The 14005-nt window shown below is 39.3% G+C and overlaps 1 protein-coding gene across 2 annotated transcripts; it reads right to left on the minus strand.

The window, feature by feature from the left end:
• Nucleotides 1-793: 793 nt before the first annotated feature.
• On the minus strand, nt 794-13893 carry incenp (inner centromere protein). Of its 2 annotated transcripts, XM_063481073.1 has the most exons (21): nt 13767-13893; nt 11209-11354; nt 11013-11123; nt 10300-10922; nt 10161-10212; nt 8969-9020; nt 8774-8888; nt 8639-8675; nt 8370-8457; nt 8138-8278; nt 7805-7822; nt 6720-6829; nt 6522-6642; nt 6316-6423; nt 6071-6210; nt 4154-4274; nt 3113-3229; nt 2851-2886; nt 2581-2640; nt 2331-2487; nt 794-1190 (listed from the first exon to the last, which is right to left on the minus strand). In XM_063481073.1, exons 2-21 carry the CDS (start codon nt 11343-11345, stop codon nt 1018-1020), a joined length of 2517 nt encoding a protein of 838 aa, XP_063337143.1. In that variant the 5' UTR covers nt 11346-11354; nt 13767-13893; the 3' UTR covers nt 794-1017. The 2 variants fall into 2 exon arrangements, with proteins under 2 accessions (XP_063337143.1, XP_063337144.1); XM_063481074.1 differs by lacking the exon at nt 7805-7822.
• Nucleotides 13894-14005: the final 112 nt, after the last annotated feature.

The following is a 14005-nucleotide window of genomic DNA, read 5'->3' on the forward strand; positions in this document are numbered from 1 at the left end:
CAGTTCATTCTTGTTATGTTAACATAAGAAAAAGAAATGCAATTGCAACAGGACGTGTTTTTTTCTACGTGATAAAGAAAACTGCTGCTGTAGTAAATAAATGAAACCTGTCAGCATGACTCTTTAGGCTTAAATTCTAAGAAATAAACATTTAAAAGCATTCAAGCTTATAGCTACTGTTCTTTATCAGTAGCTATAAAGACATAAAAAGTCCAAAATGTATGCCTTCCTATACATTTACCAAAGCTGTCCAGTGGGTCCAATACTGGGCTCCAGACCTCATGTTTGACACCCGTTTTAGGGATCAGTATACCCGAATTAAGAGCATCTGAACTTTATAATAATAAAAACAGAGGACTTCTCAGTTGTAGCCTCAAACTAAAAACCCAGATTTTAAACCAATTACAAAGTCTATAACTGAGAGGCTGCATGTGTGATCTAGATCATTGTAACTTAAGTCAAGCCAACCCTTACTTTAGTGAAATAAACACAGCAAATTTAAAATTTACCCCAGCTGTGGTGCCAAAACCATTCAGTAGCTGTTCTGGAACTTTTGCCCACAGCAGACTTCTTAGCAGAGGATTTCCCTGAGCTTTAAGCTTTACTACCAGCTTTCAACACAGTGCTGCATTTTGAACTAAAAGTCATGACTGTGAGCTGTTGAGTGACAAAATCCTTTTAAAGCACATACCTTTAATAGAGCAGGTTTGACATACCAGAGTGAAGAAAACCATAAATATTATAAATGAAGAGATTCTGCTTTACTGTCCAGCAAAAATCAACCATCACCGTTGTTATTCAGTTGACATGCTTTTAATTTACAAGCCAAAACAAAACAATTACATCTCTAAAAGCTAAACAGAAACCACAGATATGAAAACCTACTGAGACAAAGATGTGAAACAAACATACATTTAAAAAGAACATTCAGAAATATAAAACATGACTTTATTTAAAACAGATTTTCAGAATTTTAACTTTCTACAGCAGTTTAACATCTGTATGAGTGTACAGATGTTAATTTCCAGCTGGAGGAGAGTGCCACACCGCAGAGCTGGTACGTTTAAAATATCTTGGCTTGCTCTTGTAAAAGATGTTTTCCAGTCGTGGTGGCTCGATTGGTCCAAAGAAAGAGTCCAAATCAGGAGGGTTGAAGTATTGCTTCATTATTATCTGCTGCAGATTGGGACCTGGAAGAGAGAGAGAGAGAGAGAGAACACAAACAGGTCTGTTTAGGGGCTTTAAATAGCATGCAATATCCACAAACACACATGTGGGTTTAGCTCAGTTTGGTAGGGGTGTAAAATTGTGACGTAGAGACCAGAACTGTGATATCTCTTATCATGGTTCAAGTTTCCTGTAGTGTCATACCTAGGATTCTTCATCCCAAGTTAAAGTGCGCTAATATCAAGGAAGCCATTACATTTCAAGTTCAGTCAGGAAATGAAATTATATTTGTGATCAAGTAATCAGTTGTCCAACAGATTTCTGCCTCTCCCTATTGAAGAGACTTCTTCCTCTCCACTGGTGCCAAGTGTTTGCTCAACAAATATGTTTTGTTTTTGTGGTTAGTATTTATTCGTTTGTGCTCTGTCCAACTGGGAATGAAATGCTTGGACCAGCTGGCTGTTCTGGGTGCAGAACACAGGAAAACTTGGAAGTTACAGAGTGCCCTCTGGTGGCCAAACTATACAATCTTAACCACTGTAAATGTTCACACATGTACGGCCAAAATCTCATATCCCAATAACAATATACATCACAAAATAGTGCCTTTCTAAATTCTGTGAATCTCGGGCACCTCAACTTGTCTCAGATTTTCAAAGCAGGGTCTTAAAAAACTGTCATGGTGCTGGGCCATTTCATTTCATTTCACCAGCAATTCCCTAAATTTAGGCTCAGCGTTTCAGCCTAAACTTAGGGGGGAAAAGAAGGAAAACTCCAAACGCCAGACACGGTGGAAAAAAAATAAAATAAATAAAAAATTTCTCTCCGTCTCCCTGAGGCAAACAAATTCAGGCTTGGTGACCCACATAGAGGAGAGTTCATGGAGGTTACAATATTTCTTTGACTGGAGCTGTGTAGTAGCAGTAGTAGGACTCCATGGTGAATTTTGAAAATGCGTTCCTGTAACTTGTTTCCAGCTCCTCCTTGTACCGCTGGTCGTTAGGGATGAATAAGGGCAGGTTTCCAACACGACTGAATTCAGACGAGTAACACAAGGTGAAACTTGACTGAGCTTAGTATGAATCCACCGTAACAATTTGAGACAATCAATTATAACTGAGCTGGATTAAGGTATACTGAAGAGTTAAGAGATCATTAAATACCTTCTGCCCAGGATGGAATAGGCTTCCTTGGTGCAGACTCGTCATCAGTAGAGTCATCACTGTTTTGGTCCATCCCATAGTCTTCTGGATCTTTGGACAAAATCAAAGGTTTATCTCCACCCTTTGGCGTGATGGCATATGACTGTGGTGAGGAGTGCTGCAGAAAGAGAAGGAGGGGGAAAAAAAATCATTTAGTCTTTGTTTAGAATAAATATACGTGTGTTAAAAATAAATAAAAACAATCACATACCTCAATATCAACAGTCACGTTGAGACCACCTTTTCCTACAGGTGTGCTCATTACCGAGCGCTGAACAGTTCAAGAAAATTGGGAAATTACACATTAAGACCCTTTGAAACATAAATTTTTGCTACTGAGAAACTGAATTAAATGCTAATCTATTACCTTTGTCATGGAAACACACACGTAATCATTTTCACATGCTTAAGGCTTCAGATGAAGAGACATGGTATAATGTACATAATCTAATGTAAAAAGTATAATATCTATTGTTATTACCTCAATATCCACAGTCACATTTAGGTTAGCAGCAGTCTGCATTGCATGGGGAGAGGGAGAAAGAAATTTAATAAGGTTTAGAGGGGAAAAAAAACAAACAAAAAAAACCCCTTAAAAGCGTTTATGTGAAATATTTTTGTTGACTATATGATCTCAAATAACAGAACACATAGAAACACAGCAAATGTTACTGTAGTTTGGGTTTGCTCCCCAGTTAGTACCAATGTTAAGCCGTCTCGATGAACTGAAGTTTTTGCTGTACCTGTGTTTTAGCAGCCTCTTGAGCAGCAGCGTCCCTCTGCTTATCAGCTTCCAGCTTTTTAGCAGCTTCCAGCTCTTTAGCAGCTTTCTCTTTTGCTGCCAGCCTTTGCTGCTCCTCCTGGTGGAAGAAGAAAAAGAAGAAAAAGAGGAAGAAAAACCAGACAGCTGAGCAGCTACAGTCACAAACAGCTGTTGATGAGATTACCATGTGTTGAGTTTTTATGAGAAAAGAAAACTTTCAGTCATTTTCTGAAAGATTCCTGCTAATTAACATCTGCTGAAGTGGATCCCCATCAAACACCGTGAATGAGAAGCTCTAGCACAAACAGTGGAGAACCTGCTGCAAGTCTTTACATACCTCACTGACCATGACATCAAACGCAAGAAAGCCACAGACTTGCATGTTTCTGCCACACTGATTATGTGTGTGCACTTTCACTGTTCGGTACTTTAGATATAAAAATTGAAGTACATCTGATTTCCTTTGCTCTGCTAAATTGAAAATACCTAAAGTAATTTTCTCTGCCACATACAAAAATGAGCTGAAATACTGAAACCACTGACAAGTGAACTGTGACGCTGCATCGCATTGCTTTGCTGGGAAAGCACCCAGCAATACCACATATTGGTACATACACCACAGAGAAAAAACAAACACCACCACCACATAGGTTCACATTAGGGCCAATACCTTATAGTTTGGGCCAATTAAAATGGTGCTTGAAAGATCAATTTGTTAAGCTAAATTCACTGAAACACAATCAAGCTACAGTAGGCTTGTAATATGCATTATCAGGGATTGTAACATCTAGTCCTTTTATTGAATAATAATAATAATCATCATCATAGCACAGACTCACATCTTTAATTTGGGTATTCACACCCATGTTTCCTAATCATCTGAATCAAGTTCTATTTTTTGTTTTTAAATATCAAGCCCAAACACGGGGGATTACACTCAACACTCCTAATAAGAGAAATGCACAGAAAAAAGTAAATATTGCTCAAACATCAAGTTTTGTTTGACAATTCCATTTCTTACCAGTTTTCTTTTTTCCTCGAGTGCCTTCCTTTTCTCCTCGAGTTCCCTCATCTCTTTCTCTCTCGCTGCTCTCTCCACTTCACGCTGCAGAGCGAGAGCTTTTTCTTTCTCCACTCGCTCTCTGTAAACACAAACATCACATCAATTTTAAAAACAAAATCCAAAAACAAAACCTGGAGTGAACTCGCATCCTTTTCTTACAGGCTTTAACAATCTTTTTTGTTTGTTAATTATCTGAATTAACACACTTTAGGTATGTTAGGCATGGCGTTTTGTATATACACTAGTACTACACTACTCCTCCACATCACTGATCACAGTTTGCTGTTAACCGTTTCCATCTGTGAGGGACAGAGAGCAATAAAGGAAAATTTATGGATGTTTGGAAAGTGAGAAATCTATTAATCATTTGAAATTCACATTGTTTAAGTCCTACTTAGCAGAGAAAAAAGTTTCCAGTGCAACAGGATGCTATCAGAGCCACCACAGCTCTTAGCACTAAAGTTAACAATAGCCTTTTAAGCTAAACATCTGGAGTTATATTTGTAACGGTGACTGTTAATGTTAACAACTGTGGATATATTTTTATCTGATAAGCCCAAGTAACAGGTGGCCTTAAATTGGCAGTGGGGTCATTTATAACATGGAGCAGACTGGCTGTAGAGCCAAAAGACCCTGGTCCTTTCTCTCTTTTTGGGGGTTACATTTTCAGTGTAACTACAGTTTAAGAGGAAAAAACCATTACAGTTAGTGGATTCTTAGAAAAGCCAATCAAAACCTGACAGTACCAATATATGCTCTTGTTTAATCAGGACCACATATTATTCCTCTGTATTCCTGTATACTAGGGGTGGGCGATATAAACGATATACGATAGAAACGATATAGATTTGGCCAACGATAGCGATTTTGACTATATCGCGCTATCGCGATAGCGCATGTTGATGATGTCATCAAGCTGGGCCTGTTTTGGTAGAAAGTATCACAGCGGCTACAACCATTATCATCAGTAAATTATGTTCTCCTGACTGAAGTTTGGCCCGTGTATAGCATCCTGCTATGCGATTGCATGTGTCCCTAACCACCAGAATCCCTCACGTTAACTTTTATTGAGTGGAAAAAAAGTTGCCGTTCATCCTCCAGCTTCACTGTGCTAATGTTATGCTAACATAGCTGTGTCGCTAGCAATCGCGTAGCACAACATTATATACCAGGTAGTCTAACTTCGGTAACCCTGCAAACGCCACTGCTGTTTAGTTTTCTGTCTTCATTTATGTTGGAAGTGGTAGCAGAGCTGTACGTTTTAATTAGTTTCAAAAATCTCTCAGTCAGAACATGGTATGAAATGTTTAGGTATAAACTAGCGAGCTAACTTCCTGTTAACTTCTAACTCCGTTAAATTTAATAAATTCTGTTTTCACGGATGCATGGATGTTAAACTTAATTGTTTCACCCGATAAAGCAGCAACGCTGATGATTTAATTAAGGATGAAAGAATTTAGACTGTTTTTAACTCTCAGTGTTCGTTTGACTTTGGGACCTGAAGTGGACGGAGTTTTGGACCCAGATTACTCCTCACTACGGCAGCCGTAATGCTCTGACAATCCATCAAGCAGTCCATCAGCAGGCTTACCAAAGTTGTACTAAAACATTTAACAGATTTCTACACGCCAAAATCGGTTCAAGGTCAGTAAGCACAACCAGAATTCATACATAAGGCACACTCTAGATTTTTGAGAAAATTAAAGGATTTTAAGTGTGCCTTATAGTGTGGAAAATACGTTATACAGAAGACAAGAATATATCGTGATATATATCGTTATCGCACATGCTTCAAATTATATCGTGATATGAATTTTAGGCCATATCGCCCAGCCCTACTGTATACTGTGAGAAGTATTGAAATCATCATATGACCTTTCAGCAGCAGCTTGCAGTTCCCTCTCCAGCTCCCTTTCCCTCTCGCGTTCCTGCTCTCTCTTCAGCTCGAGTGCTTTACGAGCCTCTTCCTCAGCCTTCTTCTTGGCCAGCAACTCTTGCTGTCGCTTTTCTTCCTCCTGATTTAAAAGACAAACAAACATGCATGCAGTATAAGAAAATATAGTGCCTTTAACCCTCTGCACAAGAGCTGTAGTGCCAATACTCCACAAAAAGCAAATAACCTGCTGAATTTTCTTCTTTCTGGCCTCCTCTTCCATTTTCCTCTTCTGTTCCAGCTCCTCTTGACGCTTCAGGGCCGCTTTCTTCTTGGCCTTCTCCTCCGCCATGCGCTGCATGAATGTGTACAATGGCAAAGACCGAGCAAACGTGAGTTGGTTTCTTTTAAAGCTGAATATACAGATTCAGGCCCAACAGAGCTGTTGCATACCTTATCATTTTTCTCATCAATCTGAGCCATTTTTTGCTCAATCTTTTTCTTCTTCTCTTCCTCCCTCTGCTCCTCTTTTACTTTGGCCTCAAAGACTCTTCTTAACCTCTCATCCCTCTTCCTAGAAGACTATGTTAAAGTTAATTAAAAGAGAAATTGAAGTTGTGTCTTTGATTCTGAAATATGTGCATGGTTAACCTTTTAAGTTCCTCCTGTTTCCTCTTCTTCTCCTCTTCCATTTTCCTCATCCTTTCCTCCTCTTGCTCCTGCTTCTTTTTAAGTGCTTCAAGTTTGTTGCGCTCTTTTGTCTGAGAATATAGAACAAAGAGGTTACAAATTAAACAGATTTTCAAATAAAAACCTCATCCTGTCACAAAGAAATATAATCAAGATGCTGTAAGGTGAAATGGTGGCAAACAATCATAAAATAAAAAAAATTTAAGGGGGGGGGGGGGGAAGCCCCCTACAAAAATAAAGCAAAAATCCATCCAAAATGCCAGTTTCATGGTCTCTAAAAGGTTCAGTCAAATCAAATGTGCAGATTAAAATAAGGAAACCATGCATTAGCCTTTAGTGTTGTGGACCTGCCTGGGTAAATGGAAATTGCCTATGATCCAAGTTCAACACAAAAAGAAGTAAAGCCATGAGGAAAAACCACCAAGTGCACAAACACAGCACTGTACAAATCCCAAAAGTAGCTGAATAAGATTACAGGTTATTGTTAGACTCAATCGAGCTCCCATAAAGAGAACTTCACCCCCAGTGCGATATACTTCCCCAGTTTTAGCTTAATCCACAAACAGGTCAATCACATTCAAAAGAAAATAAATAAAAAGCTTAGGTTAAGATGGATTTCTACTTTATGATGAAATAATGTCTCAAAGTTGACACTGAGATTACCAAAGCTATTTAAACTGGGTGGATTTCTGTTAGATTACAACACGACAAACAAAAACCATTAGTGACCCGTGAGATCAGGTTGATGAAATGTTTACAGAGCAGCCCCTTCCACACACGGCCGCTGTGAAACAAATGCATTTGATAAGCTTCTGGTTGTTTACATGCAGGTCGATCTCATGGCCATAAAAAGTGCAGCGCAGAGTCCACCTTTACATTCAGTACTTGACTTTTTATTTAAACACCCAAATGTCATGCCAGTGGGAAAGAGGCTTGGATGGGGAAAGTGCTAAATGAGTACAAGTTTAATCAAGTCGCACAATGGGAATATTAAACACCAGCAATGCCCAAAAAGAAAGTGCTTCGATGTTTGACATTACACTTACCACTATGCTAGTGTTGAACTGAGGAGAGGAGAAAGCACATCCAAATAAGGACCGCATAATTCATACCAGACCACAAATATGACCCACAACATTTATGAAGTGTGCTTTTTTGTTTTTATTTGTCCCCCCACATTTTAAGCTCCCATAAGTTTCTCAAATACATACAAGATTTAGGTTTAAGGGATGCTCACTGATGAAAGGACCTTTTCACATTAGTCAGATTAAAAGTGACTGAATGCAACTTTAAATTCACTGCAACACTGACTATACCGAGCATGTGGAGAGAAGCTGGTACGTATTAAATAATGCTACCTTGCAGCGTGTGAAGCTTACCTTAGGATCAACCCTCAGAGGAGTGTTGTGTTTGATGAAGGACTTGATCACTGCGGTCCGGCCGACTGAATTCGGAGTCATCATCAGCATCTGATTCTTTTGGACGGTGTGCAGAAAAGATTTCATGTGGGGTTTGATTGCCTGTTCATCCAGAGCAAACAGAAAGTGTCAAACCTTAAGAAATCCACTTAAAATATGAAAATGTCCATCAACCATATTAACAGCTTCTTACACTTTGACTTTTCTTGGGAGGAGAGCACCTCTTTGTTGGACTTTCATCTATAGTATCAGGTGCTTTACGTTTAGTGCTGCGACTTGACCTAAAAACAAAAAAAAAAAACAACAACAAACAAACAAAACAAAAACAAACAAAAAAAAAAAAAAAAAAAAAAACCCCACACACCACAGGTATAAAAAGAAAAATTTAAAAAATTAAAGACAGAATTCATTTAGTTTTTCCTGTAAATGTGCTCTTTATCACAGCAGTCATACAGCACCCACCTCCGAACTGGCAGCAAATTCAGCTTCTCAGTGGCAACTGAAAGAAAACAATGTTTTCAGTGCAAATAAGTCTCAAATGAAATGACATTTAGACTAAAAAAATAAATATTGTATTTGTTAATAGAGTTTCCATACTTGCTCTGCTAGGAGTGCTCATTTTCATCTCACTGATAAACAACGATGGGGGGGCCAGTTTGGGTGAGTTTGCAGCCACGGAACGAGTGATGCGCACGAGAGACTGTTGTATACCCTGGTTATCAAATGTTGATCATTAACACAACTCTACTTCAAAGTTACTGCTTTGATTATTAAAAGGCTCTATGTACATACCTCTGGAGTTCCCTGAGGTCCAGCATTATCCACAGATACAGCTTCTGACAGTCTATAGGAGCGAATAAACAAACATCTCACTTTATTAGCACTGTTCGTGCAAGTTGGAGTGGAGCAGACCAAGTGTTTTTAAAGAAAGGATTTTAAAGCCAAAATGGAAGCTGACATTCATCCAGGGCAGGGACTTTAATATGGGTTAAATGTGGGGTTTTTTGTGGGGTTTTTTTTTTTTTTTTTATTCTGGATCTAATAAGACGTCAAGCAGCTGAGTTTTCATGTAGACCAGACAGCCTTAGAGTAGTCAAGTCTGCTAGATGTAAAAGTGTGCATCGGTTTCTTAGAGTGCCTCAGAGACAGAAAAGGTCACACTTTAAGAATATTTTTAAAGTAATACAGTTAGATCATGAGTATTTGGAAAATGGCACTTCTTGTTGTTCTGGCTCTGTACACAACCACAGTGGATTTTTAAAAACAAATAAGATGTGATTGAAGTGCAGACTTTCAGCTTGAATGCAGGGGGTTTAACAAAAATTTTACTTTAACTGCTCGGGAATTACAGCTTTTAAGTTTTCACTTTTAGTTTTGCAGCATTAGACTGAGTCTGAGCACAGAGTACAGCCCTGTACACATCACAGTTCATCCTGCTACTTCATCAATAAACACATCAACAAATGACCTGGTTCCACTGGCAGACATTAGGCCCATGAGATAACACTACCTCCACCATGTCTGACAGATAATGCGGTATGCTTCAGTTTGGTTTCTCTCCTTCTCCATACGTTCTACTTCTCATCATTCTGGTAAAAGTTTGTTTCCATTTGTACAAAGAATTTCTTTCCAGACCTGAGCCAGCTCATTTAGATGATTTCTGGCAAAGTCTAATGTCTGCTTCCTGTTCTTGAGCAGAATCTGTAGTTTGCATCTTGTACCAACTTTTTGTATTTACATTCATGAAGGCATCTGTTGATCACAGAACTTGACAATGAGATGTCTATCACCCTCAGCTGCATGAGCCCTAAAGTTAAATCCAACATCACGCCTAGGTTTCGTGCTTATTGGCTTTGGGTAAAGAATTAGTTTAAGGATCAGTAGATTCAAGGAGACCATTCAGAACTTTTTTTTTTCTTTTAAAGCGCCGTTACAAAACCATATCATTACGATTCCCATATCCTTTTTTTAAAATAACACTCACACTTCTTGGTTTTCCTTCTCCATTTCCTCCTCATCCTCCACGCAAGAGTCATCTACAATAATAAAAAGTCAAACATTTCAAACAGCCCTTTAATAATTGGGAAATTAAGTAATTATAAGCAAACTAGTCCTTTTCTTACCACTAACTTTGGTGCTACATGTGGAGTTACCCACACGAGTAGCTTTCCTCTTAAGCATGGAGCGGCGCGAGGCACGGCGGACAGATTCCTGAGTCATACTGTGCCGCAGGCCAGCCAGAGAGTGACGTAGCTTCAGGGAGCACTGCACAGAGCTGCGCCTTGAGGTTTGAGCAGATTCAGCTATTGCAATCTTAGCAGCTGTACGGCCAGGAGAGGGCTCTGGCTCTTTTGCAAGCTCAGCAGACAAGCGTTCTACATGAGAGATGCTGACAATGGCTTCAGGTAAGGGAATCTTAAGAGACTCAGGAGATGTGGCCTTGCCAACTGCGTCATCTGGTTTGACTTTAGCATCATTCACCTCCTTATTTTTATCCACCACCACCTCCTCCAGCATTGGCGTTTTGTTTTGCACTTCTTCAGCTTTATCGCTGTCATGAGGTGACTGGCTCTCATCATCTACCAACTCAGGCTTTGTCTGTTTGTTTCTGCGAGTGGTACGTTTGGACTGTCCAGTGCTGCTGGCTTCAGAGGTGGAGGCCTCAGAAATGGGATCCTCTTTAGCAATGAATTGCAGTGATCTAACAGAAGAGCCACGAAGGTTACTGCGCCTTCCCTTTGAGTATCTAAGCAGGAAAGGATAACATAAGAGTTACAAAAAAGGTACAGCACGCTTCAGACTGCCTTCACTAAAAACAGGGACTGATAAAACAAACCTTTGCTTTCCCTGATTTTCTTCTTGGCGACCCAAAGACACACGCTTTCTGCGACTGTTTTTCTTCTGTGACGGCGTTTTCGGCATCAACTCTGGTTCAGCATTAAAATCTCTGAAACGAAGAAAAGAAAGCACTCCATTAGAAAAAAATTTAACATCTATTGAGTAGAGCTACACAGAACATATTTATAGCCTACCTTGAGAACATGCGATTGGCTTCTTGTTGGATCTCCTCAAGCCAAACCATGTGGACATTATCGATTTCATTGATGATGTCTTGTGCTTTGCCACCAAACATCTGCGTGAGGGATCGCACTGATAGTACGGAGTTCATGGTGACGACCTGAGGCACAAAAAGCCGGCAGAGTTCTGAGATTACAATAGTTAAGACCCAATTTACAGGGTATATAAAAACTCTCATTTTTATCTTTTTTAGTGCCAAAATCAGCAGGACTCTGCTAAAAATATGTTTAACAAGTTCTTTTCTTTAAGTGAGGTTACATTTTTTCCCCCCATATCGATTTAATGTACTGAAGCTTCAGTACATTTTTATCAAAGAGAAGAAAATGCACTTTGTCTAAATCATGCTTATGTACAGTCACCTCCCAAAAACCTGTTTTGAACTGGGGGAAAATTTAAGACCTTTTTGCTATGATCTTGCTTTCTTTTTCCCTTGCAGTGGAGCCCCTTCTCTCCTCTCCAAAACTCCAAAATTCACTCCCCGACATCCTGCGGCAGGTTTAGTTCAGCTCGAGCGAAGATTATGGATCAGCTGTTAAGAATCACCTTAGTATGAAGCAGCCCCACACGGAGCAACAGCTACAGTTTAGCTGAGAAAATAATTACTAATCTTAAAATTTTACCTATACCTTTTAAAGCATTAAATCACCTTATTCAAGGACTTATGAAGCCCTAATGTAGCTGGAAATATAGTTAGTTCGTTGAATGGGACACCATCAGCGTTTGAAATGTCCTTTTCAAAGTAGCTTATTGAAAATGTTATAAATGCAGCAATGTTTTGTTTTTTTAAATCCTTCTCATTGTCTAAATATTTTCCATGACTTTTGCATTTCTTTTCTTTTTTCTTGTTTGTAGTGTTTTTGTTTTGTTTTGTTTAATCAGTTTTGGGACGTAACAGATCTACTGAGATTTCCCAACATGGAGAGAAGAACAGAATAGTCTGAAAAAGAGAAACTATCCGGTGAGTGGCAGGTCTCTAGGTGACAATGCCTTGTTGATGCCAGAGGTTAGAAGAGGTTAGCCAGACTGGTTCAAGGTGATGGGAAGGCAAAGGTAACTCAAATAAACACTCATTACAATTACGATGTGGGGGGGAAAAAAAACAAAAAAACAAACAAAAAAAAAACAAAACAACAACCCATTTCTCAATGCCCAACTCGTCCAGTGTTAAAGCAGATGCCGTACAACAACAGAAGACTACAGGGGGCCATTCCTGCCAGTTACAAAGAGGAAACAGAGACGACACTTTCCACTGGATCACCACAAGTGGACAAAAGAAGACTGGAAAACCATTGCCTGATCAGATGAGTCAACAATTTCTGCTGCAACATTTGGATGATACAGTCACAATCTTGTGAAAACAACTTGGAAGCACGAATCCATTGATGGTTCAGGCTGGTGATGATATGGGGGATATTTTCTTGCCACACTTCACCCCCTTACCAGTGTATTGTTGCTTACAATTTCCATGTTTTTAAGGTCAGTGTACTCCTCTTCCGACAGTGGTCACAAAGCTAAAGTCATCTTAAACTTGTTTCTTGCACATGACAGTGAATTCACTGCACTCAAACGGCCAAACAAGCAACAGATCTCAAACCTGTAGAGCCCTTTTAGTGATGCTCCTGAAGAGGAGATTCACATCATGGATCTGCAGCACCTGTGTTATGCTTTGAAGTCAGTGTGGACCAAGCTCTCTCAGCAATGTTTACAGCATCTTGTTGAATCTATGCCATACAAAATTAAAGCAGCTCTGGGGGCAAACGTGGGTTCATCCCAGTACTAGCAAGGTGTACCTAACAAAGTGGCCACTGAATGTAAGTATTACACATGTAATATCCGAACCAAATGTGCTTAAAAAAGGAACCCCGAAGTTCCTTTAAAAGGATTAACGCACCAACCAATTTTTTCACCTCAATAACCAATACAGTATTTCCTGTTCCTGTTAAAAACTCTTTTATAGAGTAAAACGTTTTACAATAAGAGATTAACCTTTGGACAGCTGTGCAAAGAATACAAGTAATATTAGACTAACTAATGTGTGGGATTTCCTGATAACGTATACTAAACTTGAACAGTGCACAGTTTTCCACTTCCGCGACTAGACAATTAAGGTCGGTGGGTATTTAACAGTGTTGTCGACTAAGAGATTTGTTTTTAACATCTTATTGCAGACCTGGCATGTTGAGTTACCATAAAAATAGCATCATTACATGAGCTAAATATTCCAAAAGCACTGAATAATGTATTGAAGTGAACAAAATTAACACTGCCCAACGCTTTCAAATGAACAAGCTAGGTTAGCTAACACAAAATACTTACGACAGTGCACGCATATTATTTTAAATACTACTGTAAGACTGTTGCAACAGTAATTTTAAGACACATCCGCATAATATAACACAACATCTTTATCGCGTTTTACTAATAGCTGCTCTGCCATGTCCTAAAAGCACCACGTTTGCCAGCTAACGTTGATGACCTTAGCTAACATTGTCTATAATGTCAAAATATTTACCTTTGATGTTCGCGTTTCTGACGGCTCGTTGTTCCGCTTATTTTAAAAAGCTACATCAATCGCATACTTGCGTAAAAGACAAATTTGCTAAAACGAAGAGCTTCCTACTTTGATGAATACCTAAGAAGACAACAGTGACCCTACAAACTGTCCCGCTGAAACCGTTTATAGCTTGTTCAAACCTCACCAGCCAATCCTGAAGCGCTGTGACCCCGGGAGGCGTTCGATTTGTGGACTGG

The sequence above is a fragment of the Pelmatolapia mariae genome, linkage group LG7 (genome assembly GCF_036321145.2).
Source record: "Pelmatolapia mariae isolate MD_Pm_ZW linkage group LG7, Pm_UMD_F_2, whole genome shotgun sequence".
Classification (NCBI taxonomy): Eukaryota; Metazoa; Chordata; class Actinopteri; order Cichliformes; family Cichlidae; genus Pelmatolapia; species Pelmatolapia mariae.